Genomic DNA, 24,638 nt, shown 5'->3' on the forward strand with positions numbered 1-24,638 from the left:
AACTTTCGACTCCCACACATTTTACGCAGTTGCTGTTGCTTCTCAGCTGTCGAGGTAAGATATTTTAACTTTTTGTTGTTTGGGTTCGGTTATTCTATAATCATTGATATTCCCTGTCCTTACTATGACCTTGAACTCACTTTTTTTTTGGAGGGGCATACCCCGCGGAAAGTTCACACACTAACAAATCACCAACAGTCACTCGAGACGCTGCCTTAACCATGGCTTCCGAACAATTGCGCATTCTCATTGTTGGCAATGGTGGCCGTGAGCATGCCTTCGCTTGGAAGTTGAGCGAGTCTCCCCTCGTCGATATCATCTATGTCGCTCCCGGAAATGGCGGCACTGGTCTGGGTAACAACAAGAAGATCACCAATGCCAATGTCAAGGGTGATGACTACCCTGGACTCGTCGCATTCGCACAGAAGAACCAGGTGAACCTCGTGGTACCTGGCCCCGAGGCCCCTCTTGTCGATGGCATTGAGGGTTACTTCAAGGCTGGTGAGTCAAGCAAAGCTTTTTTTTTCTAAGAAAAAAAAAACAGCAATACTTTCGTTCGAATTTATTCTGATAACTTTGGTTTATAACAGTCGGCATTCGTGTCTTCGGACCTTCCAAGGCTGCTGCCCGCATGGAGGGCTCCAAGACCTTCTCCAAGGACTTCATGCAGCGTCACCAGATCCCCACCGCCGAATTTGGAAACTTCTCTGACTACGAATCCGCTTGTCGCTATCTCGATTCCGTATCACACAACGTGGTTATCAAAGCTGATGGTCTGGCCGGTGGTAAGGGTGTGATCATGCCCACCACAAAGGAAGAGGCCCACCAGGCCTTGAAGGATATGATGCTGGATCACCAGTTCGGCAAGGCCGGTGACGAGGTCGTCATCGAGGAGTGCTTGGAGGGTGATGAGTTGAGCATTCTCACTTTCAGTGACGGCTACACTATCCGCTCCTTGCCCCCCGCGCAGGATCACAAGCGTATTTTTGATGGTGACCAGGGTCCTAACACTGGTGGTATGGGCTGCTATGCGCCCACGCGTATTGCGCCTAAAGAGGTCGTCGACGAGATTGACCGGACCATCATCCAGCCTTCCGTTGACGGAATGCGCAAGGATGGTTTCCCCTTCGTCGGTATCTTGTTCACCGGTCTCATGATGACCAAGAACGGACCCAAGGTCCTTGAGTACAATGTCCGTGGTGGAGACCCCGAGACCCAGACTCTCCTGCCTTTGCTTAGCAAGGATACCGATCTTGCCCAGATCATGGTCGCCTGTGCCGACCACTGGCTGGACGGTGTCTCGCTTAAGATCGAGCCCAACTTCTCCACCACTGTCATTGCTGTTGCTGGTGGTTACCCCAACGCCTACGCCAAGGGCAAGGTCATCACTCTGGCCCCCGAGCCCGCTGGAACTCTCATCTTCCACGCCGGTACCACCCTGTCTGGCAATGAGCTCCAAACGGCTGGAGGTCGTGTGATCGCCTCTACTGCCACTGCTTCCACTCTCGAGGAGGCCGTTGCCAAGAGCTACGAGGGCATCAAGACCATCAGCTTTGAGGATATGTTCTACCGCAAGGATATTGCGCACCGCGCATTCCGCCAAACCGCCGATACATCGCTCACCTACGCCCAAGCCGGCGTCTCCATCGATGCCGGTAACGAGCTCGTCAACAAAATTAAGAGCTCCGTCGGCCGCACCAAGCGCCCTGGTACCGACGCCGTCATTGGTGGTTTTGGTGGTCTCTTCTCTCTGGCCGCCGCTAACTCTGCCTACCACCCCCACTCCCCTACCCTCATCGGTGCTATTGACGGAGTCGGCACCAAGCTCAAGATCGCCCACTCCGTCGGCATCCACGACACCGTCGGTATTGATCTCGTCGCCATGAACGTCAACGACCTCGTTGTCCAAGGCGCCGAGCCCCTCTTCTTCCTGGACTGCTACTCTTGCGGCCATCTCGACGTCCCCACCGCTGCCGCCTTCGTCACCGGTGTCGCAGAGGGCTGTGTCCAAGCCGGCTGCGCCCTGATCGGTGGTGAAACTGCCGAGATGCCCGGCCTTTTCATCGACGACTCCTACGACGCCGTCGGTGCCGCTGTCGGCGCTATTAACACCACTGGCGAGCACGCCCGTGCTATCCTCCCCCACACCGATAACATGCGCGCCGGCGATGTCCTCCTCGCCCTTGGCTCCTCCGGTCCCCACTCTAACGGCTACTCGCTCGTCCGCAAGATTGTCGAGCGTGCCGGTCTGAGCTACACTGACCCCGCTCCTTTCTCCATGCCTGGTCTTGAAGCTGGCGTTACCGTTGGTCGTGCCCTTCTCACTCCCACCCGTATTTACGTCAAGTCTATCCTTAGCGCCTTGAACACCCACGGAACCGCTATCAAGGGTCTTGCTCACATCACCGGTGGTGGTCTAGTTGAGAACATCCCCCGTATGCTTCCATCGACCCTGACTGCCCAGGTTGATGTTAGCACTTGGGCTCAGCCTTCTGTCTTTTCTTGGTTGCAGCGTGCCGGTAACGTCTCTTCTGCTGAGATGGCCCGTGCCTTCAACTGCGGTGTTGGTATGATTATTGCCGTTGACCCTGCTTCCGAGGCTGCTATCCGTCAGACTTTCGAGGCTGCCGGCGAGTCTGTTTACCGGGTTGGTGAGCTGCGTGTTCGCGATGCTGGCGAAGAGGGCTGCGTGTTGTCTGGCCTTGAGTCTTGGGCTTGATTCTACGATGCTGATGTTAATATTTTATCTTGATGTCGATGATTGATGCTTTATATATGGATGGAAAAAAATGATTACCTGGGCCATCTTATAGATTCTGTTGCTTTTTTTACTTCTCTTTTTTTGCTCGTCGTATTCCCTGCACATGTTGTTCCCCCCCAGGCTTCTACAAATTCAAGGACCTAATGAGTCCAAAATGACTACCGATCTTCCTGATGAACATATACCGCTTGACAATTGAATGTCCAATGTTACAAAACTTGCATCCGTAAAATGTCACAAAAGAACACCCAAACCAGAAACTCTCAACCGATCAGTTCGTGCTTTTGAACAAATCAACTCGCTGGGTAACCAATCTCCAACCCTCCTCACAGGGATCCCACCCTCACCCCAACCTCCTCATCACCAACAATCATCAATGCAATCGCAACACCACACAACCAAGCAAGAACCAACCCTTCCCCTTTAAAGCCTGCAGAAATCCACTCTCCTCCTTCCCCACCCTTCTTCCTCCCCGTAATCTCGTCGAGCCTCCCAACAAAAGGCAGCAAATCAGGCGCAAATCCCATGCACCCACTCCAAGCCCCTTCCATCTTTGTCTGGTAGCAGAAAATCGTCCCAATAAGACCGCCCAAATAGGCTCGAATGGAATAGCACAGCGAGTCGTCCCTCCATATCCCGAATTCGTCAATCCCGCTCTCCGCAGACTGCACCATTCCCCCACCTACCATTAACTAGCCACCCGGTCGTTGGCTGAGATAGCCGAACCCTCGGTTGTGGTAGATACACCATGATCTTAATGAGTTGGAGCTAGAACATGATTGTGAGGTCATGTGGCCGCGGACAGGGAAAATCTTGCCCTTGAGGTTTGGAATGAGGGTTGCTGCGAAACCGACTGTGGCGTGGACGACTTGAGTAGCTGTTATAGGGCCGCGTGGTGTATGGACTGTTAATTTTTTTTATCTATCGTTGTGATCTCTGTGGCTGGGTGATTTGGTTCGATTGTGAAGTTGGGGTTTGCTAATAGGACTGCGTAGAGAGATCTTATGAATGCATAGGGTGACAGTGCTGCTGCGGTGTAGGTTATGATTCCATAGCAGTGGGATGGATTGACGTCGTATTTCTATGGATGTCAATCCACATCGAATGTGTGCCTTACGTATATAAGTATGTATGTATAAAAGTCAAGCAAATTACTTCACACCCTTCAACACCATCATGAGCAACGATAATCCCCGCAGCATCGGGAACATCCACCCTCAATAGATCAACCATTCTCTTCGCCTCATTCCACATATCCTGATCAGTAAAAATATCAACAGTCTCCACCTCCCTCACCTCAGCCTTAATCCCCTACTCCGCAATCAACCCCAAAAGCAGTGGCATATGTAGTCGCCGAAATTGCAAGATATGTTTGGCTCTCTCTCCGAGCCGAGCTTTCAGTGACAAATATTCCATATAAGCAGAACATTTGATATGGCCTCCATTTCGACCTGTAGCGCTGCTACAGATCTCGCGCGCTTCGAGCATCCCAATGCGCGGCGAACCGGGGCATTTCTTCAGAAGGGTGTATGCTATGCTTACGCCTGATATCCCTGAGCCGATTATTATTATGTCTGATGTTGCGGGGAGCTCCTGTTTGGCTGTGTGTTGGAATGGTGGGTTTGCCACGGTGAGAGGGTTAGGGTAGATATTGGGAGATTGGGGATTGAGATTCGGGATTCTCAAGCACCGAATATTTTTTCGATTTGCTTGTTTCTGCTAAGAGGGCTTGGAGGGTTGAGTGGATGTGGAATAGTTTTGTGAGGAAGCCCATGGTGATGGTGTTGAGGAGTGGCGTTGAGGTTGGATGGAATTGGGGATCTTCGGGAAGTATGTGAGATGAAATTTGATGTGCCATACGCTGTCTAGATGGGCCTATAGCTACTGAGGTCCACTCATTATTCAAAGGATGTATCAAAATTGAAACGGAATAATATGTGCAAAGCCCAAGTAATCAAGTAGAAACGTAAACAGTGAGAATCTGAAGGTGAAAGTCAGGTCATGTTTAAAAACTACAGACGAAGGGCAATTTGGTCGAGCATACAACGAGGACTTGGGGGAAAAAACAGAGGACGTCAGGGGAAACGCAAAGCCCAACTCCATATACAACCTCAGCTACAGGCTTTCTGTGGAAACATCGAGTCGAACAGGACGGCATTTCAAGAGGTAAAAAACAGATGGATAGGGATTTCGATCGAAAAGATAACAAAAAAAAAAAAAAAGACCGACTCTATTCCACTAAAAAGGTTCCATTTTCAGGCTATCCGCTTGATAATGCGAGTCCAACAACGCTTGCAATCCAGTGCCACCATCCTGCTTTTTGATACACCAGGAAAGTACGAGCGAAGACGAGTAAGGCGCTTGTTAAGGCGCTTAGAAGCACTTGCGGTGAACGATCGAAGGACCGGACTCGTCGTACTCCTGCTTGGAGATCCACATCTGCTGGAAGGTGGACAGGGAAGCGAGAATGGAACCACCGATCCAGACGGAGTACTTGCGCTCTGGGGGAGCGATGATCTTGACCTTCATGGAAGAGGGTGCGAGGGCAGTGATCTCCTTCTGCATACGGTCGGAGATACCGGGGTACATGGTGGTACCACCAGACTGAGAAAAAAAATGGTTAGCAAATTTTAGTGCACAAATCGATGTGGAAGTTCTTACCATGACAATGTTGCCGTACAGGTCCTTACGGACATCAACATCACACTTCATGATGGAGTTGAAGGTGGTGACGTGGATACCGCCAGACTCAAGACCCAGAACGTTAGGCTGGAACAGAGCTTCGGGAGCACGGAAGCGCTCGTTGCCAATAGTGATGACCTGTCCATCGGGAAGCTCGTAGGACTTCTCGAGGGAAGAGCTCTGGGAAGCGGTCTGGATCTCCTGCTCGAAGTCGAGAGCGACGTAGCAAAGCTTCTCCTTGATATCACGGACAATTTCGCGCTCGGCAGTGGTGGAGAAGGTGTATCCACGCTCAGCCAGAATCTTCATCAGGTAATCGGTAAGGTCACGGCCAGCCATGTCGACACGGGAAATAGCGTGAGGAAGAGAGAAACCCTCGTAGATGGGAACAACGTGAGTGACACCGTCACCGGAGTCGAGAACGATACCGGTAGTACGACCGGAGGCGTACAGGGACAGAACGGCCTGGATGGAGACGTAGAAGGCGGGGGCGTTGAAGGTCTCGAACACGATCTGGGTCATCTTCTCACGGTTGGACTTGGGGTTGATAGGAGCTTCGGTCAAGAGGATGGGGTGCTCTTCGGGAGCAACACGGAGCTCGTTGTAGAAGGTGTGGTGCCAAATCTTCTCCATGTCATCCCAGTTGGTGACAACACCGTGCTCAATGGGGTAACGGAGCGTGAGGATACCACGCTTGGACTGTGCCTCATCACCAACGTAGGAGTCCTTCTGACCCATACCGATCATAATACTGCGCTCGTGTCAGTAATTTGTTCCTTCAGGTGTCATACCGGCTATATGTGGTGTATAGACACCAGCCATGACTAAAACAAGGGGGGATTATTTACCCATGGTGACGGGGACGACCGACAATGGAGGCTATTCATTTTCATCAGTAATCAAATCTTCAAATCCCATCGAGGCGACCTTTGTAATTTCCAGCCAAGCAAAGGAGGGGATATCATCCAATGCAAGGGATGGCGGGACGGCCTTTATCGAGAGGGGGGTGGAAATGGATTCTGAGGGGGGTTTGACTTACGGAAGACAGCTCGAGGTGCGTCGTCACCGGCGAAACCGGCCTTGCACATACCCGAACTATATCGCAATTCATCAGTATCATATTCGACGAGATAATTTGAGCGCTAAGCGAAGGTTATGACGGGTGGTGGTAACCCAATGGGATGGAATCCAACTGCCGCCGTGGCCGATTATAGGGGGAGATGTGGCAACCACCGCGACCGAGGACAGATTGGCGACCAGAGCCCGAAACAAGCCGAAAAGCTGAAGTGAAAAGTATCTCACATACCCATTGTCAATGACGAGAGCAGCAACTTCCTCTAGAACGAGAGAATCAGGTTAGCATTTCACAATTCATGATCCCGAGCTGACTTTAGGGGGGGGCAGCTTCTCCAGCTGGGGAAAGCTAAGGTGGCCACAACAAAGTGGGATCAAGCAGACACAACAACAACTTACCTTCCATTATGACGGATTAGAATATGAACCTGAGGAAAAAAAGAAAAGAAAGATGGGAATGGGGTGTAGAGTATAGTTGGGATTAGGGGAGAGGAAGGGAAGAAGGAAGAGAGTGAGAGAGTGGAGAGGGGTTTGTGATGGCTGGGATTGTGCGCTGCCTAAGGCTCTCCTCCTTTTTTCCCCTCCGATAGTTAATCACTGTTTCTTTTCTATTCTCGCTTTTTCCCTCTGTCCTAGGGGGTTTTGTTGGATATATTTTATATGTGAATGTTATTTACTATTAAGGCAGAAATATTCTAATTTTCATTGTTCATTCATTTTTTGTGTGTGAATAATAATGTTGTCTACCTAGAGATGTTCGTTATTGCGTGGCCACGTTTCGGGGGTCGTTGAGAGCCTCCAGACCCTTCTGGATACGGGGAACACGTACCCTGTTTTAGTGTCAGATATCTCAGTTAAGCGGCTAAATCATAAGTCTATGTAGGGTACATTGCCCGGTTAAAACCTTATAGTCAACATTAGAATGATACAATAACAGTACAATGATTATAATTGTAATAATTGTAACCAACCCAGGCTGCTGGATTTCCCTCCCTTGCCTTCGGAGAATGTCCACGCATGTGGCGCAGTTCTAAGTATAGAACCAGACTCTAACAGCTGGCTATGTTGGGAAATATCATTTTATTCTATTGTATGGTACAAGTGGTAACAACCTTTGAAAGTATGGGGATTAAGTAGCCCACATATCTAAACAGACATATTAATCCAGAACTTCTCAAATTGGGCAAGATTGTCAAAAAGAATGCCAGGCAGGACTATTTGTCTAGTTCGTCCAGCGGCATCCAGTTGGTTACCGCCATTTCAAGATATGAAAGAGTCACATGACTGAGGAAGCCGCTGGTCGCCGCGCGAATCACCCAGAGATGATTATGTCATCGCGTTTTTTTCTTAATCCGCCAATAAGTAGTACATGGGTACAATCGCCAGTGTAATACTTTCAATACAATCAATCAATCTCTCAACTGTGATCTCAGACACACAATTTGCGCATTCCCTTTCACTTTTCACCACTCCTTCAAAACCAATACCCCAGTCCAACCAATACGATCAATTACCCCGCCAGCCCACCATGGACCCCGAAATGAACAAGCTCCTCAAATGGAGTATCACCAACTCTGATGCCTCCAAAGGCGCCGAGGATGAAGGCAATGCCGTCGATGCTTCAAAGAGCCAGATTACCCCAGAGCTTATTAGCAAACTCTTTGGTGGCGGGCCCTCCGACGCCGACCTGATGAAGGCCGCCATTGAAGTCATCAAAGACCCCGAGACCGATTTGGAGAACAAGTTGGTCGCATTCGACAACTTCGAACAATTGATTGAGGGAATTGATAACGCGATGAACATCCAATCATTGAACCTGTGGCCCGATCTTGTCTCGCTGCTCGAACATGAGGAGACTGACATCAGACGAATGGCTGCATGGAGTGTCGGCACGGCTGTGCAGAACAATCCAAAGACTCAGGCTCATGTAAGTTTTCCTACCTAGCGACAGACTAGTACATACACCCATCCTTTATTCCAATGCTAATGTTTACCAGTTCGTCGACACACACTCATTCCCCAAACTTGTCTCTATCGCCACAACAGACCCCAACCCGGCCACCCGCAAGAAGGGCGTCTATGCCCTCTCATCCGCTGTCCGCAACCACCAGCCCAGCTTGGACGAGCTGCTCAAGAGTCTGCCTGCACCTTACCAAAATCTGCCGGCAGATTACAAACAGCAGCTGAAAGACGAGAAGAAATCCGAGGAGGAGCAAGCCAAGCCACTCGATGCCAGTAACATGGACTTCATTGATTTCATGATGGACAAGCTGCGCACTCATACCGTCGATGCCTCGGCCTGAATCAGGCGTGGTGTACTATAAGAGTTGAAACATACCATACAGAGGCAGCAAGATAACCTAGATACGAGCACCTACACTCTGGCGCCAAGCACGAGAGAAATAGGCAGCTGAGTGCCGACTGCGTTGCATTGATTGCGACGCAGCTACCGGTCTCTACATTGGTGACGATCATTGCACGGATACCCGAAATGGTTCTGCTGGTTATTTGGTTGCCTGGGGTTGTGGAGGAATGGTATATGCCTGGTTTCGAGCATGTTCGAATTGTATACCCCGGGAAAACCATCCCGTTATTTATCATGAATATTGTTATGACTATTTCAAGTTTATGTCCAAAAAATTATGTTTGACGTTCTATGTTTTTCTCATGTTTCATGTAGATACATCCCGAGGTCTACTAAGGAAAGCTATGGTCACCCTCTGTTCCAGCCTTACTAAAAGAAGAACAATATGAGAAATTCGAAAGATCTCTGAGCGCAACATGTATCTAGTTAAGCTGGCTAGCTTCTGGTGTGCTGACGATCCATTATTTATGTAAAACCAAGTCGATCAAAACTCAATATATATACGCACAGAATCTACTTCAGTACCCGTAGCAAGCAGTATCAATCTCCCACCGGTCACTCAAATAGCAATTGAAAGCAAGAGGGTTGAAAGCTGAGTGCCAGGAATAGGTAAACTGTGAAGTACAAACCAAACCGGAAAACAATTCAGAATCTCTCGGTAAATTCGAAAGAGCATAGACGCCTTCTTCAGTATCGACAGCACATAGCTCGGAACAACATTCCCCCGCAGGCATCGTCATTGGACTCCAACTCCCATCACACACACCCCTCAACAACAACCATCAACAATGGACGTCTCAAACAACCGCCTCTTCCGCTTCTCCAAGCCAGAATGGCTCAATAACTCCGCCGTCCGCAACGGCGGCGTCTACGTCGCCGGCGCCCTGGTAAGCCGACACACCCGCACCGAATCAGTCGCAACAAAGCTAACACCCGCACAGTTCGCAGCAGGCTTCTTCTTCCTCATCGACGTCGCTTCGTTCTCACGCAGCCCGCGCAACGGCTCCGACGTACATATCAAATTCGTCGACTGGGTCCCCGGCATTTGTAGCGTGCTGGGCATGCTCGTTATCAATTCCATTGAGAAGTCGCGGCTGCAGGCTGATAGCTTCAGTTATAGTGGGAGTGGGGTTGCATGGAAGGCACGCTTTGTGTTGTTCTTGGGCTTTGCGTTGTTGGCTGGGGGCTTGGCCGGTAGTGTGGTATGTATTGTCTTGGTTTACTGGAATCTGGAATCAGATACGCTTCTGGGTTGTGTTGGTGGACGTTTTGCTGATTGTTTGCAGACTGTTATGGTTCTCAAGTACCTTATCAAGGATTATCCGATCACGACGCTTTACTTTGGTATTGCTAATGTTGTGGCTAATGGGTTGGTTATGCTCAGGTATGTTTTGGGCTTTCGCAAATGGGTGTTCCGGTTAGAATCCTTTGACTAATGCGCTTCTAGCTCGATCGTCCTCTGGGTCTCACAGAATATCGAGGATGACTACACCTACAACCTCGCACTGTGATGCGGACTTAGAGCTCGTGTCCATGTATTCTACTCGATTTCCTGCTGACTTGGGCTGCGATGGATTATATGCATCCGCCTTGGCTGCTGGGTTTGGCGCTATAGCGTGAATTTATTGGAATTATTGCATCTCTCATGTACCTGGTACTTGGAACGAGAATAAGCACGTTTGATGATTTAATATCCGAATGCAAAACTAATAAGCTAGAACACAACCAGATAGAATCCGACTAAGCTATGCATTAAACGCCAAAGCCCAATCCATGTAGGTATAAATCAATCGATCATAACGCCAAGTATATGCAATCGTAAGTCATGTAATCCCAACCCTCAATGATCCTCGCAAAACAACCTAAGCAATTCATCAATACAGGTCATGGCCTTTTCTTTCTCAAGCAACGCAGGAACAACAGTAACTTTCAAGTACTTCCTGAGCGCAAAAGCAGCAGCCTTGTATGTAGCATGGTACATATTCTTGAACTCATCATCATCTGTCGCCGGGCCCGGTGTCTCAGCACGAGGTTCAGGCGCATGACTAGCACCAGATCCATCATCAAATTCCGCGCCAGGCTTGTTCATCGAAGCAGACCTCGAAGTAGAACGCACATCCGCCCGATGGAATCCGTATAATCGCATGCAAGTCAAGATCGTGCGAGTGATCAAGTTCTTATTCTCTGCAATGACTGTTTCGGGATCCTTGGCCGGCGAGCTAGGCGTTGAGATAGACTTCTCAGCAGAGAGCAAAGACGGCGGTTGAGCCTGGCTCTGTGCACGACGTTCCAGGAATGGATTAGGCGTCGGGGCGCGTTTATGGGAATCGGCAACGGCAGGTGTTGCGCGGCCACGCACACTTCCGGGTCGATGCATGTTTGGGCCAACGGAGACAGAGCGGGAGCGGCGCGAGACGAGGCGGTCTAGAGATGGGAGAGATGGAGCATCGTCTTCTGGCTCGCGCTTGATGCGGAGGGATTGTTTCTGCGAAGAGGTTGGTCGAGAAGGCGCCATTAGTTGAGAGACTGCTTCACCGCCGCGCTGGCGGACTCGTTGATGGTGGTGCTCTGCTACTTGGAAGAGCGTTGCGACTCGTTTGCGCTTAGGGCTGGGAGAGCTGGTATCCGGTAGGAACTCTGCGCAGCGCGCTGGGCTGTCTGCATCTGGTGGGGGGGATGGGTGTGATTGGGCTTGGGTAAGACGGGTTGTTGAGAGGGGTGCTGCATAAATTCTAAGGTCAAAGGGAGTTCGGGGAGTGGGCGTAGTTTCTGGTTGGACTTCGAAGGGCGATGAATGTGGTGGGGTGGGTGGGCGTGTACATGATGCGTTCGAGAGCACGCCGTACACTAAGAGGTTTGTTGTTGCGCTGGTTTTAGAATTTTCAACGCTTAGCAGTAAACCGACTGGACATTGAAGGGTTTGCTGGAGAGCTTGTTCAACTTCGTTCAGCCATATGGTGCCCGTCAATTTGCTTTGCAGCCATTGTGAAGTTCGCGCGTGCGATGTGTGCAGCTCGAGGTTGGGGCCAGCTCGTGCGTGCAATGGGATGAGCGCTGGATTGACAAAACTGCGGAGACATAATTGGGACTCTTTAGACAGCTCGGACTGCCAATATGAGTTTGGGTCGACGAGTCGAATCCCTGTCGAGATGTTAGTAAGACATATTGAATGTGCTACGCGTGTTATTTACCTTCCAACTTGGAGTCCGAATTGAGCGGAATGGACCCTGACCAGACATTCATCTTGTATATTGGATCCTGAAGAGATTTTTCATTGGTTTAACATGGTGACAGTGAGACAACCGGCATGTTGTTGTGGTCAGACCAACCTGTGGTTATCTCCGAATCTCTACTGACGCGGTCACGTGGCTCATAGATCAGTTATACAATATAAAACGAGTTGAAAAGAACCCATTTAGTTATGAATTGTAGAAAAGACATCAACGCAAGGCTGTGGACTGTTGGAAGAAGTTTCTATATCCATTGTGTTATAGTACACCGAGAATAGAACCAAGCGTCGGAGCCATTTGAGACAGAGAAACACCCCGCACCAAATAATTCTTACAAAACATATCAAGCAGACGCCGAAATCAAAAAATTCTGTGGCAAATCGGATATCATCATGAAAAGACTTGATCCCGCGAGTCTCACTGGACTGTAATATAGACCTAGGTGACCCCGCACCTCCAGATTTGCGATTAGAACTCTTCCTGCTCCTGGAAGAACATCGAAAAGCTAATAATGGTACCGTAGATCAAAAGACCACCGAAAATGGACATGATCATAGCGGGGAGCTCGATCGCACCGCTGTGGGCAAGGACAACGGGAAGGGCTAGAGACAAGTTAGTACAGGTTCATTGAGCGCCGGTCGATAGCGCAAGCACGAGGCCGACGGTTTCATATACGCCTTTATGCCTCGGATGACATGATGCGCCCGATTGACAATTCGTATTCGGAATGAGGCGTTGTTGCGGGACAAGCGACATACCAATTCCAGTCAGGACCAAAAATCCCGTCATGAACCGTCCAAAGTCCATGGCGGAGTTACTCGAGCTGTCCATGAAATCATCGGGATTTGCGCATCGTTGGCAGATCCAGTTGGGTAGAGGCGCGATAACATAGATGGCAACCACCAGCAGAGGCCAGTACTTGTGCCATAATGCGGAGGAGAGGATGACGAGGAGGAAGCCAATAGCGAGAACCTACTGAATTGTTAGTGGATGATTATACCGGACTTAAACGAGATAGGACGTACAAAGGACAGTGCGATGATAGTCTTGAGTCCAGCAGCCATGTTTGCGGAGACGCCGAAGCCCGATGGTACTAAACGTGGAAGAAGGGGGAGAAAGGTGAAACCTGGGTGCAACCAGTAGAAAGTATCAAGAGGAGATCAAAATTGACAGCCCCATTGACCGAGAGCAGGAAATCAGAGAAAGACAGCACACTGTTGGAGAGTAGGATGAGTGACGTTGGCGCCTGGAAGGTCACTGGATGTTGTGGCCTCAGGCCACAACAGCTCAATGCTTCACACCGCGTCACTTTACTGCCTGCTCCAGCTCCCCATTCTCCCATCGATTATCCCTCTGAGTCTTGTATTGCTTTGTGATCTTTCATTATAAACAGGAATTTCCATAACTTGTTTATTCCTCCCATTCCACCGTCTCCACGATGTTCAGAAACAATTACGACAACGATGCCGTCACCTTGTAAGACCAGCTCGACCTCCTCGGATCCATCAGATGCTAATCACAAGATTCCAGCTCTCCGCAGGGTCGGATATTTCAAGTTGAATATGCACAGGAAGCAGTGAAGCAAGGATCAGTCGTGGTGGGATTGGTGAATAAGACACACGCCGTGCTCGTTGGACTCAAGGTTCGCAGACCAACAGAAACCAAATCAATACCTCAAACTAACACCCAGCCAGCGCAACGCAGAAGAGCTCTCCTCCTACCAGAAGAAGATCATCGAGATCGACTCGCACATGGCGATTGCCATCGCCGGTCTCGCATCAGACGCCCGCGTTCTCTCAAACTTCATGAAGCAGCAGTCCCTCGGCTCAAAGATGACCTACGGCCGTCCGATCCCGCTTGACCGAATCGTCGCTCAGATCGGTGACCGCGCGCAGACCAACACCCAACACTACGGAAAACGGCCATACGGTGTCGGCCTGCTCGTGGCTGGTGTTGATGAGGCCGGCCCTCACCTGTTCGAGTTCCAGCCCTCCGGACTGACCCACGAGATGGTAGCCTGTGCTATTGGTGCTCGTTCCCAGATGGCGCGTACATATCTGGAGCGTAACCTTGACAAGTTCCCGGATTGCAGTCGGGATGAGCTGATTCAGCACGGGTTGAGTGCGTTGAAGGAGACGCTGTCTCAGGATAAGGAGCTTACGATCGACAATACTTCTGTTGGTGTTGTTGGTGTAACAAATGGCAAGAAGGAGAGCTTCAAACTGTACGAGGGCCAGGAAACCGCTGCCCTGTTGGAGGTGCTGGAGCAGCGCGAGTCTGCCGGTGCAGAGGGCGAGTCAATGGAGGTTGACTCATGATTATTCTATTTGGTTTAATGATTCGCATAGACATGAAATCCTGATTCTTTGTGTGCTTGTTCGATTTCAGTTCGTCAATTCATTAATTCTTCTAATGAAGTAATCTACCTATGTATGTTTATTCCCATAATGCCCAAAGCAGAAACAAACACCAGACGAAACAATATTTTCATACTTGCGAGTCTCACATTCCACCATCTGAGAGGCTTCACTCCTGCCCCCAGTCCAAATTCATTCTTCCACTGCTAGCCCGATAAGCCAGCAGCTTCGGCCAAACCTCGCTGACCTCCTTGGCCTCGGCCAAAATCTCTCCATTCTCAGCACTAATGTAGCCCTCCTTCACAGCATTGCGCACCCAAGAGAGTAGCCCATCCCAGTATCCATTGATGTTGAGCAGTACAACTCCAACCTTGTGAATGCCCAGCTGATTCCAAGTCGTCATCTCCATAACCTCCTCAATAGTCCCAAATCCACCAGCCAACGAAACGAAACCAGAGCCAGGTCCGCCCTCCAGCACCTTCGTAGCCATCAAACGCTTCCGCGTATGCATATCAGGCACGATAGTGGTCATACCGTACTCCGACTCGGGAATGCCGTCAGCCTCGACCGAGTCAACGACCCGCTCAGCGACTTTGCCGGCATTTGAGTCGCCGGTGCCCTGGTGCGCGCGCATGCCATTGACTGTGGCGACTTTCACGAGTGCACGTGGAATGATGCCGTGTACGGCTTTGGGGCCTGAGAGGGAGACGAGGACTCGGGCAACTTCGCCCATTAGTCCAGTTGTGCCGCCGCCGTAGACTAGTTGCACTTTATTCTTGTGGAGTTCTTGGGCGAGGGCGCGCGCGGCTTCCATGTGTACTGGACTATTTCCTGGCACGGAGCCGCAGCTGTATTCCCGGAAATTTGGTTAGTTATGTGGTTCTTGGAGGGGTTGGATTGAGGCGGAGGGGTAAAGACAGGTGTGTAAATTAGATCTCTGGGAATTACACACAATACACAGATAACAGCTGGTTTCGGGGAGTCTGCCATTTTAAATTGAGAGCAAAAGTGAAATATACAGAAGGTCGCAAATGGGGTTGCAGAAGAGATTAGCTCGGGAGCAAGATGGAAAGTGAGTCAACACCCAAAGGAAGCCGATAAGATAGTGGAGTATAACGTCATGCCTCTAACTTTTTGTTAGGCCTGGAGGATAATAGCCCTAACATTTATATATATTTCACTTGTCGTCAGAGAGATGATCAGTTTATATAGAAACACTTGACAAAGGACCTTGGAACGCGTTGATTAATTCTACTTCCAACCCCGATCCCAACAATACGAGCATCTTTTTGCTATAGAACCCAGAATCCGAGAGTGTAGAGATATGCTTATATACTGAGTCCCTGGGCAACCGTCGTTCGACTATGTATGCAGGTTTGTTGTTCATACCCCTTCGAAATGCTCTCGTCCTCAGAATTGCTGTAAAGCCTAAGGAATGGCGGTTTCAGCCTCGTCATATTCACGGCCATCTCGAGAGCAACAGAGCTTGCAATACAACAAGTTGAAGTAGTCACGAAACTATTATGTGTTTATGTGAGACCCGAGTGATAAGATACCCAGGTAGTAACGCTGTGCTGAAAGACTTCTACTGCTGGATTCTTGATAATAAAAGGGCAGGACAACCAAAGCATCCGTCTCTTCTGGATCAGAGGTGATCCAGGAAAAGAAGAACAATGCTGTTGTGCGGTGTCATCGATGATTTAAAACGATCTTTTGGCAAAAGTGCCAATATCTCGTTCTTTCTCTGCCAAGGTACCGACGTACGTTTGAACAATGCCGCGGCCGTTCTCCGTGGCGCAATCTATTCACTTGTCAAAGAGCAACCATCTCTCTCTCCCACGTGCAGGGCCAGTACGCACAAGCGGAAAAAGTACCCTTCGAGGGAATAAACACATGAAATGCTCTTTCGAGAATATTTGGATATACTGAGCGACCCGACCTTACAGAGTACATATCTGATGATCGACGCGCTAGATGAATGCACAACGGACCTTCCTTGCTTTCTGGACTTGATTGTCCACGAGTTACCATTCTACTCGCGCGCGAAGTGGATTGTCTCGAGCTGTAACTGGCCCGAGATCGAAGAGCGTCTCGACTCTGCAGCCCAAAAAGCTCCAATCTCATTAGAGTTGAATAAAACATCTGTGTCTGAGGCTGTGAACAAATTCTCATTCAACACACAATTCATCAATTAACGAAATTAAGGAATATAGGGCTAAAACTCGTGATGCGATCTGCCTTTTATCATCAATGATCATCACTTGAAAACCCTTTCCAGCCAGATTGTTCCAGTTGAGTTTTACGAGACAGCGAGGAGACTTCAACCATTCCCGGGCTATTTAGGCATGTCTAAACAGTCACGTCAATTACCACTCTATCGTCGTAAGACGTCATTGCTAGATAATCCAGCATCCATGGATTCTGTTTCAGGATCTTTCGCTCTGTCGATGTGCTTAAGACGATGTGAGTCTGGGCTGGTCTATAGTTATGCTTTCTGAACAGGTCAAGTGACTCACATTCTTTCCAAAATGATATGTTTATCCATGTTTAACTTCTCACTTTTCTCCTCTACCTGTTGATAACATCGAATTTCTGCTTCCGGCTCTCTGGCATCCCAGAATGACTCACAATATTTTGATCTAAATCCTCATGACTAAGAAAAGTACGGGGTATATCCCGGTAGTCAAAGTTGAATGATCCTTCGGCCTTGCAGAAGCGCATCATGGAGACATCACCACGCCAAAAATATTCATGAGTTGGAACGGAATCGATTCCTACAAGAGACAACAAGCACTGGTTTCGGGGAAGTCCAGCTTTTCGACACCAGTATACAATATAGTCTCCATGGAGCTCTGCCAAAGGTTGATTCTCGATTAAAATTCGGCGACGGGCACGATCAAAGTGTTGTTTGCCCCAACAGGCCGCAAAATCTGGGATCCGTAAGTGAGAGGGTTCTTTGCTAGGCCGTTCATCGAAATAGTCACATAAATCTATGCTCAGGACGTGTGGTGACTTTCCGAAGGCTGGAAATCGAATGCATCTGCTTGAGCCGATCAAAGTTACCTTGATGAGACCTTCCTTTTTGATGTACCTGTCTGATGTCAATGAGGATTCTGTCTCCCTTGATTTTGCCAGAGCCTGCCGCTTGATTGCCCCTCCTTTGACGGTGACATTTGCCGATGATTGTCCTTCTGCTTGCAGTTGAGTGCGACGAGTATAGATTCGTTCCAGCATTGATCTATAGATTTCTTCGAGTGCCACAGAGAGATTGAACCAAATGCGAGCGTCGGGTGAGAGACTAGCATCTAGGGCAATATGCCATCGCGGGTAGACTTGCCCATGTGAGCCTCTTGTTTGGTAGTAACCTTCTTTGCCTGTCCTAGCATCCTTAAATCGAGATATAATCTGGTAGCATAGCCAAAATGACTTTTTGCTACACCCAATATAGGGACAAGGTTTGCTTTTGGACGAGACCGAGCATTCAGAATGCAGGACAAGCTGTCTCTCAGCATGGCAGGGGTTCAAAATCTCATCTCTTTTCTCCCAAGCTGTGTCTAGCTACTTATTCTTCACTTGTGGTAATTTATCTCTCTTTGCTAACTCTTGAGTCCATCGTTCCATCGAATTTCTTGAGAACCGCCTAGCCGTAGGGGCTGGAAGATAAACGATTCTCAGCTTCCGGGAAAACCTTCGAAATTCGATAGCATCATTTTTGAATGTCTCATATGCTGCCCTGAGTCGCCCCATCAAAGCAATGGATTTCCGCACCTTTATGTTTCGAGAACTCGGTGTGATGGGTAGAGCCGCATATCGGAGGATGTATGCTATCGACACCATGCGCTGGATAGTTCCAGAAGACTTGCTCATCTTATATTGCATGAACAAGCTGTATAGCTCTTTTGCAGAAAGAACCACATCTGACCCTTCTAAGAAGGCGGCTGTAAGATCTTCTTCATATGCAAACTCAGTCTGTGAGGCTTAGAGATCTAGGTGTTGTTGGTAGAACTTCAATAGTAGTGTCCACGTGTGATCTTTGTAGATGATCGGTCTTTCTGTGGTAAAAGGGATTGCTTGAATCAAGTTTGTGAGGATCGATGCCAATGCCTCATCCTCTGCCACATTTCCGACCTCATTCTTTGCTAGGTAAATTGCAGGTTGACTGTCATGGAGTACCAAACCAGAAGCAGTGACATGTGCTGCTCACTTACCCTTCATTTCAGTGTTTTTCCTCCGCCGTTCATGGCGTATTGCATGATTACGGGGCCCTGTCTTCTCTCCAGGAAAGGTTTCTGCTTTATGGTCAAGGAACTTCATAAGTCTTTGGTCCTTTGGGCTACAGTCCAGGAGCTTCTTCCGTATTGAAGCGCTTCCAATTTCTGCGTCCCAGTCTTCATCGTTGGAGCTATCACCGTCACTAGTAGTAATCTGTCTTGGGGTTGCTTGCTGCCTTCCATGAACACAAAGAAGAGAAGCTAGAGAGAAGACTGCACTTTCGTCAAATTGTCAGTTGCCAGCCATATTTCAGAAGGTAATAAAACGGTCGCTTGGTGTCTTGGTTGGAGGGCTGTTGACGAAAGATTGGAATTGATTTGGTTGTAAATCATGATTTTGGACGATCGTTACGTGGCCTATACAATGGTCATACGACAGCTATTTCATGTCGTTACTTGCAATCATACCATATGACCGCCAAGAATACAAAACTGGGGAAGTGTAACCATAATAGAAAGATAATAAAGTGACGAAACTGATTTCGAGCGCCTCTGTACAACTACAAGCGCTGACAGATTTCAAAGCTCACGGCAATGTCTTGTCCTGCTTTGACCGAGGCTCAGAAAAGCAGTCGGACCAAATCTATACTACTTTGCTTTTTCTCCGTAGATGATAAACCCCTGGGGGATATCAAAAAAGTGCTGGCCGATCTGCATCCCATTATCAGCATCCCTGAACAGACATCTGGCCCCATAAGCTTACATGATCCTACACTCCGCGACTTTCTTCTGGATCAAAAGCGATCTGCCGACCTCGACTTTGGGGTATCTCAGAAGCAAGCGCACAAAGCTTTGGCCAAACACTGCATAGACATTATGTCAAAAGCGCTCCAGAGGGACACACCCACTGGACAGATTCCTTCAGTGTTCGCTTAAGCACGATGGATGGTAGTGTACCTTGAAAATATGACAGTCACATAATTAGTCAGATTGGCGCATAAAATGCGCTCTGGATCACAGCCTCGCGCCAGGCGCCTAAATTACCCCTCTTTATCTCGCCAGAACAGCTTGACCTATGATTTCGGACCCGGAATCTTTCACTTGAGTCACCGTCATACCTATGTACGTAGAACATTGGGATTTATGCCGTGTCTTTCCAAATGGATGGTTTATCCTCGGCGGCGAGCGTTATCGCGGTCATTCAAATAACGGGAAGCCTCGTGAAGCTTTGTGGGGTTTTCATTCAAGCGGCGAAAGATGCACGGGATGAGATTTTTGAGCTACAACGGTCGATTACAGGCCTCCAATTGACAGTCTAAGAGCTGCAGAAAATCCTTCAAAGTAACGACGGAAAGGCCCTACCTAACTCCTCACGACTAGTCATAAATATTGTTGATTGCCTCTCCTACCTCCACGCCTTACAAGCGAGAATTGATCCAGGAAAGGGAAAGAAACTGATGAGGAAACTGGGATTCCGAGCCTTAAAATGGCCCCTGAAGCGTGCAGAGATAGAAGGCGTTATTCAGAACCTCGAAAGATATAAATCTTCATTCCTCTTGTCTTTGCAGGTGGATCAGGCGTATGTTTTTTGAGCCCGATTCTATGAATATCTAGATTGACTCTAAGGTTGTATAGCTCTTTGATGGTCGGCATGGCCCAGAACACCAATCGCATTAATCACACCATGGATCTTGGGAAGTTGGTAGGTGCGATGGAGGCAGGCTTTGAGTCCTTCTCCGATCGAGACGAAGTCGAATGCCTCCAAGGCACTAGGACGGAGCTCCTCCAGCAGATAATGGAATGGGCTATGTCCCCGTCTCAAAACCCTATTTTTTGGTTAAAGGGAATGGCTGGGACAGGAAAATCCACAATTTCTCGGACTGTGGCAAGGTTGCTCAAAGAGAAGAACCATCTAGGTGCTAGTTTCTTCTTTAAGAGGGGTGAAGGGGACCGGGGGAACGCGAAGAAAATTTTCCCGACCTTAATAAGGCAACTGATGATTGGGATATCTGAGCTCAGGTCCAGTGTGCAAAAGGCGCTCGATCACGACCCTGAAATTGCCTCGAAATCGCTTAAAGAGCAGTTTGAGAAACTGCTCCTTCAACCGTTGCTCGATCTTGACCAACTCGGGCGACCACCTCAAATTGCTGCGATAGTGATCGACGCTTTAGATGAATGTGAACACGATCAAGATGTCCGAAACATAATTCGCTTACTGCCTCTTCTGCAAAAGACAAAAGCAGTTCGCCTTCGGATCTTTTTAACCAGCCGGCCTGAAATCCCCATCCGTCTCGGCTTCTCAGAGATCGCGGATCATGAGTATCAGGATCTAGTTCTTCATGAGATACCCGAAGCAGTGACAGAGCACGACATACAATTATTCCTTCAGGACCGATTTGCGAAAATCAAACATGATAGCAATATCTCTACAGACTGGCCTGGTGATAGCATCATCCGAGGATTGGTCACAATGTCCGTTCCATTATTCATTTCAGCTGCTACTGTATGCCGTTATATCGAAAATTCTAAATGGGAACCGAATTTGCGCCTCGCAGAGCTCCTCGCGGACCAAACCAAATATGTTTCCAGAATGGACAAAACATATCTGCCAATTCTGACGCGATTAGTAGACGACCAAGAGTGCAGTGAAATAGAACAGAAGCAGCTCCTACAAGAGTTCCAGAGAATAGTCGGTGTCATCATCCTCCTTGTTATTCCTCTATCGATAAATACTCTGTCGACATTCCTTGGCATCGGAGCAGATCAAATCAATAATCGATTAGACTCATTCCGATCGGTTTTAAGCGTTCCCAGAGACCGAGACCAGCCAGTTAGGATTTTGCATCTATCATTTCGAGATTTTTTAGTCCAGTCTGACACTAAGTTCTTCGTGGATGGGCCAAGAAAGCATAAAGACATTGCTAAGTCTTGTCTTATAACCATGTGGAGCCGTCTGCAGAGAAATATTTGCAATCTAGCAAGCCCTGGAACGCCGAGGGCAAACGTTGACATTCAATATATCCGCCATTATTTACCACCGGAATTACATTATTCTTCTCGCTACTGGATACACCACCTCAGCCAGAGTCAGAATTTATCTTCCGAGATAGAAGATGTGCTGTTATTCTTTAGGAAGCATTTTCTGCACTGGGTGGAGGCGATGAGTCTACTAGGTCTTATATCGGAAGTGGTGGGTATGCTTGAACTTTTGCATAGAGCAGTACAAGTAAGTGATGTAAATGGTCATCTATGCCTTGTACTGATAGATGTTAGGGCGATGACGATACTATTATGTCTAGTTTTCTACAAGACGCAAAGCGCTTCGTTCTGAGAAACCGACTTATAGCCGATGAAGCGCCGCTACAGATCTATTGTGCAGGGCTAGTATTTTTACCTCAGATGGCTTTAATCCGTAGAGAGTTCAATTCAGAGCTTCCTGATTGGATATGTCAGTTCCCACGAGTCAGTGAAGGGTGGAGTCCAGAATTGCAGATCCTCGAGGGCCATTCGGAGCTGAGTATCTCTATAGCCTTCTCGCCTGACAGCAGGCTGCTGGCGTCCGCCTCTGGCAATTGCACATTGCTCTTGGATACGGAGACGAGCAGCTTACAGCAGACCCTTAAGGGTCATTCGGAGCCAGTTAACTCTATAACCTTCTCGCCCGACGGCCGGCTGCTGGCGACCGGTTCGTACGATCATACAGTGCGGCTCTGGGACCCAGTCACAGGTGCCCTACAACAGACCCTTGAGGGCCATTCGGACATAGTTCAGTCTGTGGTCTTCTCACCCGATGGCCGGCTATTGGCGTCCGGCTCCAACGATCATATAGTGCGGCTCTGGGATGCGGCGACAGGTGCCCTGAATCAGACCCTTGAGGGCCATTAGGACGTAGTTCGGTGTGTAGTCTTCTCACCCGACGGCCGGCTTTTGGCGTCTGGCTCCCACGATCATCAAGTGCGGCTTTGGAATCCAACGACGGGCGCCCTGCAGCATACCCTTACGGGCCATTTCGCCTGGGTTTGGTCTATGGCGTTCTCGCCAGACAGCCAGCTACTGGCGACTGGCTCTGGTGACGATACAGTACGGCTCTGGGATCCGATAACGGGCGGCCTACGGCAGATTCTGCACCAGTCCCAAACGCATTGGAACCAGGTTCGGTCCGTGGCCTTCTCGCCAGACGGCAGGCTACTAGCGTGCGGCGCTGGCGACCATACAGTACGGCTATGGGATCCGGCGACGGGCGTCCTCCGGCAGACCCTTGAAGGCCATTCAGACACGGTTGAGTCTGTGGCCTTCTCGCCTGACGGTAGGCTGTTGGCGTGCAGTTCTGGCGATCATACAGTACGGCTCTGGGATCTGGCGACGGGCGCTCTGCAAGAGATTGTGAGCACTAAGGGGATTGTTTCCAAACTCGATTTTTTTCAGGATGGTTCATATCCAATTAACTTCGGCACCGTCGATGTCCAATCAGGGCTCAAGACCTATGCGTCTAGTTCAACCTATAGGAACCTGGCGATCTTCATTAAGCAAGCAAATTGGATACACCTCAACGGCGAAAATATACTATGGCTTCCTCCTGAGTATCGGCCTCGCTGTTCCGCGATCAATGGGAATCTCCTTGCTTCGGGACATACATCAGGGCGGGTTTCCTTCATAAGATTCCGTGTATAGTAGGTGTCAATGATTTCCAATTATATTCCTCCTTCTATTTTCTCATCTCTTTGTCCAAAACAGGATCTAGGAGAAAAAGTTTAGATTGTGCTATAGTTCTAATGGAATGTGCCATCGAGTTCCACGAAGTTCAAGATCCCATAAAGCCTATTATGTTGTGGTTGCCACCATTAGATGGCTTGGTCCATCACTACATCTTTAAGGTTCTATTCGCAAATTATCCTTCTTTCGTTGTGGTCGATACATTGAGATTGACCGAGGTGTGTTGGATATCGGCTCTTTTTCTGCTGCTTCTGCTTTACCTGCAATCCGTTCTTGTATACTATTTGACTACTAAACATTTATTTCTATAAAGGGTGTTTTTGTCGGAGGAGAAAGTGGTCTGGTATTATTGGGTGGAGGAGAAGAATAGGCGCTGTGTCAATTAGCTGCTGATGAAAAGCGTGGCTAACTAGCTGACCTCGTCCTTTTGCCCAACACGATTGCCGGGTTTTGTTGGGTAGGGTATCTACATGATTTCATTTAGGTGAAAACCAAGCACATACGACCATAGGGTGTGGAAAACAGGGCTTCCCGTCCGCTCAGCTGTACTTAAGCCGATTATTCTGCACAGTCAATAGTCAATGCGCCCTCAGCACCTAAGCGGCACTCTAGGGTGACAGTGGGTCATATGGGTGACAATCTCACCCTTAGAGTGATAGGGGCCAACTCACTCTGAACTTATGCCCGTCCTATAAAAAGACATAAATCCAAGCCCCGAGGCCCTTCTCTGGCTCTGCCATGATTTGATTTGAATTTCTTTGCCATTCAAAATATGTTCTCCGACAAGAGTCTCCAGAAAGCACTCTGGGAACGTATCGCACGTGCCGCATTACGTGGTTTTACACGTGAATATCAAAATGAAAGAGAAGAAGAGGATAATGCTATTTGCTACTGTGAGCTAGCGCCTGCTAAGCTAGAAAAACACGACTATATAGTTATCAATTAGGCTGTATAAGTTTAACTCGTATTTTACCGATCTTGGTTCCTGGTTAGTAGCAGATAGAAGCTTTCCCGTAACGAGTCTATAGATTCGAATTTTCCTGACTTATGTTACGACCTGAAGATCGGATGGGGGAATTGATCAACTCGAAAACCGATAGAGCACGCGGATAGGGCTATAGGGGAGATGCGGGGATCCTTGCAGGTCCCCACCAAGCCGGGGAGTCTCCGCCGTCAACGCGTCGCTGGGCGTCTCGGGATGTCGGGGATCCGTGGGAATAGCGTCCATATGTCCCATCAAATCAT

General features: G+C 48.8%; 10 protein-coding genes across 10 annotated transcripts; 5 read left to right on the plus strand and 5 right to left on the minus strand.

The window, feature by feature from the left end:
- Positions 1-221: 221 nt before the first annotated feature.
- On the plus strand, positions 222-2,719 carry ade1 (bifunctional aminoimidazole ribotide synthase/glycinamide ribotide synthase; the record flags this gene model as incomplete). The annotated part of the gene is made up of 2 exons (XM_057236798.1): positions 222-501; positions 591-2,719. 2 exons carry the CDS (start codon positions 222-224, stop codon positions 2,717-2,719), a joined length of 2,409 nt encoding a protein of 802 aa, XP_057103601.1.
- Positions 2,720-3,087: 368 nt separating this feature from the next.
- Positions 3,088-3,312, minus strand: N7529_001268 (DAO-domain-containing protein; the record flags this gene model as incomplete). Its single annotated transcript, XM_057236799.1, has 1 exon — positions 3,088-3,312. One exon carries the CDS (start codon positions 3,310-3,312, stop codon positions 3,088-3,090), a length of 225 nt encoding a protein of 74 aa, XP_057103602.1.
- Positions 3,313-5,134: 1,822 nt separating this feature from the next.
- Positions 5,135-6,923, minus strand: act1 (actin; the record flags this gene model as incomplete). Its single annotated transcript, XM_057236800.1, has 6 exons — positions 5,135-5,365; positions 5,423-6,194; positions 6,292-6,322; positions 6,483-6,538; positions 6,750-6,780; positions 6,917-6,923. 6 exons carry the CDS (start codon positions 6,921-6,923, stop codon positions 5,135-5,137), a joined length of 1,128 nt encoding a protein of 375 aa, XP_057103603.1.
- A 1,122-nt stretch (positions 6,924-8,045) lies between these two features.
- On the plus strand, positions 8,046-8,820 carry fes1 (Hsp70 nucleotide exchange factor FES1; the record flags this gene model as incomplete). The annotated part of the gene is made up of 2 exons (XM_057236801.1): positions 8,046-8,444; positions 8,515-8,820. 2 exons carry the CDS (start codon positions 8,046-8,048, stop codon positions 8,818-8,820), a joined length of 705 nt encoding a protein of 234 aa, XP_057103604.1.
- Positions 8,821-9,670: 850 nt separating this feature from the next.
- N7529_001271 (UPF0220 family protein) lies at positions 9,671-10,393 on the plus strand (the record flags this gene model as incomplete). Its single annotated transcript, XM_057236802.1, has 4 exons — positions 9,671-9,769; positions 9,824-10,084; positions 10,169-10,266; positions 10,330-10,393. The coding sequence occupies 4 exons, from the start codon at positions 9,671-9,673 to the stop codon at positions 10,391-10,393; spliced, it is 522 nt and encodes a 173-aa protein (XP_057103605.1).
- A 329-nt stretch (positions 10,394-10,722) lies between these two features.
- Positions 10,723-12,125, minus strand: N7529_001272 (uncharacterized protein; the record flags this gene model as incomplete). Its single annotated transcript, XM_057236803.1, has 2 exons — positions 10,723-12,023; positions 12,074-12,125. The coding sequence occupies 2 exons, from the start codon at positions 12,123-12,125 to the stop codon at positions 10,723-10,725; spliced, it is 1,353 nt and encodes a 450-aa protein (XP_057103606.1).
- A 455-nt stretch (positions 12,126-12,580) lies between these two features.
- N7529_001273 (Vps55 family protein) lies at positions 12,581-13,176 on the minus strand (the record flags this gene model as incomplete). The annotated part of the gene is made up of 3 exons (XM_057236804.1): positions 12,581-12,714; positions 12,871-13,084; positions 13,138-13,176. 3 exons carry the CDS (start codon positions 13,174-13,176, stop codon positions 12,581-12,583), a joined length of 387 nt encoding a protein of 128 aa, XP_057103607.1.
- Positions 13,177-13,550: 374 nt separating this feature from the next.
- Positions 13,551-14,430, plus strand: pre5 (proteasome core particle subunit alpha 6; the record flags this gene model as incomplete). The annotated part of the gene is made up of 3 exons (XM_057236805.1): positions 13,551-13,588; positions 13,643-13,754; positions 13,807-14,430. The coding sequence occupies 3 exons, from the start codon at positions 13,551-13,553 to the stop codon at positions 14,428-14,430; spliced, it is 774 nt and encodes a 257-aa protein (XP_057103608.1).
- Positions 14,431-14,638: 208 nt separating this feature from the next.
- On the minus strand, positions 14,639-15,283 carry N7529_001275 (LOG family protein; the record flags this gene model as incomplete). The annotated part of the gene is made up of 1 exon (XM_057236806.1): positions 14,639-15,283. The coding sequence occupies one exon, from the start codon at positions 15,281-15,283 to the stop codon at positions 14,639-14,641; it is 645 nt and encodes a 214-aa protein (XP_057103609.1).
- A 4,557-nt stretch (positions 15,284-19,840) lies between these two features.
- N7529_001276 (WD40-repeat-containing domain protein) lies at positions 19,841-23,351 on the plus strand (the record flags this gene model as incomplete). Its single annotated transcript, XM_057236807.1, has 5 exons — positions 19,841-19,968; positions 20,023-20,259; positions 20,295-21,906; positions 21,954-22,533; positions 22,573-23,351. 5 exons carry the CDS (start codon positions 19,841-19,843, stop codon positions 23,349-23,351), a joined length of 3,336 nt encoding a protein of 1,111 aa, XP_057103610.1.
- Between the last annotated feature and the right edge of the window lie 1,287 nt (positions 23,352-24,638).

Source organism: Penicillium soppii (assembly GCF_028829465.1).
Source record: "Penicillium soppii strain IBT 18220 chromosome Unknown utg000001l, whole genome shotgun sequence".
Lineage (NCBI taxonomy): Eukaryota > Fungi > Ascomycota > Eurotiomycetes > Eurotiales > Aspergillaceae > Penicillium > Penicillium soppii.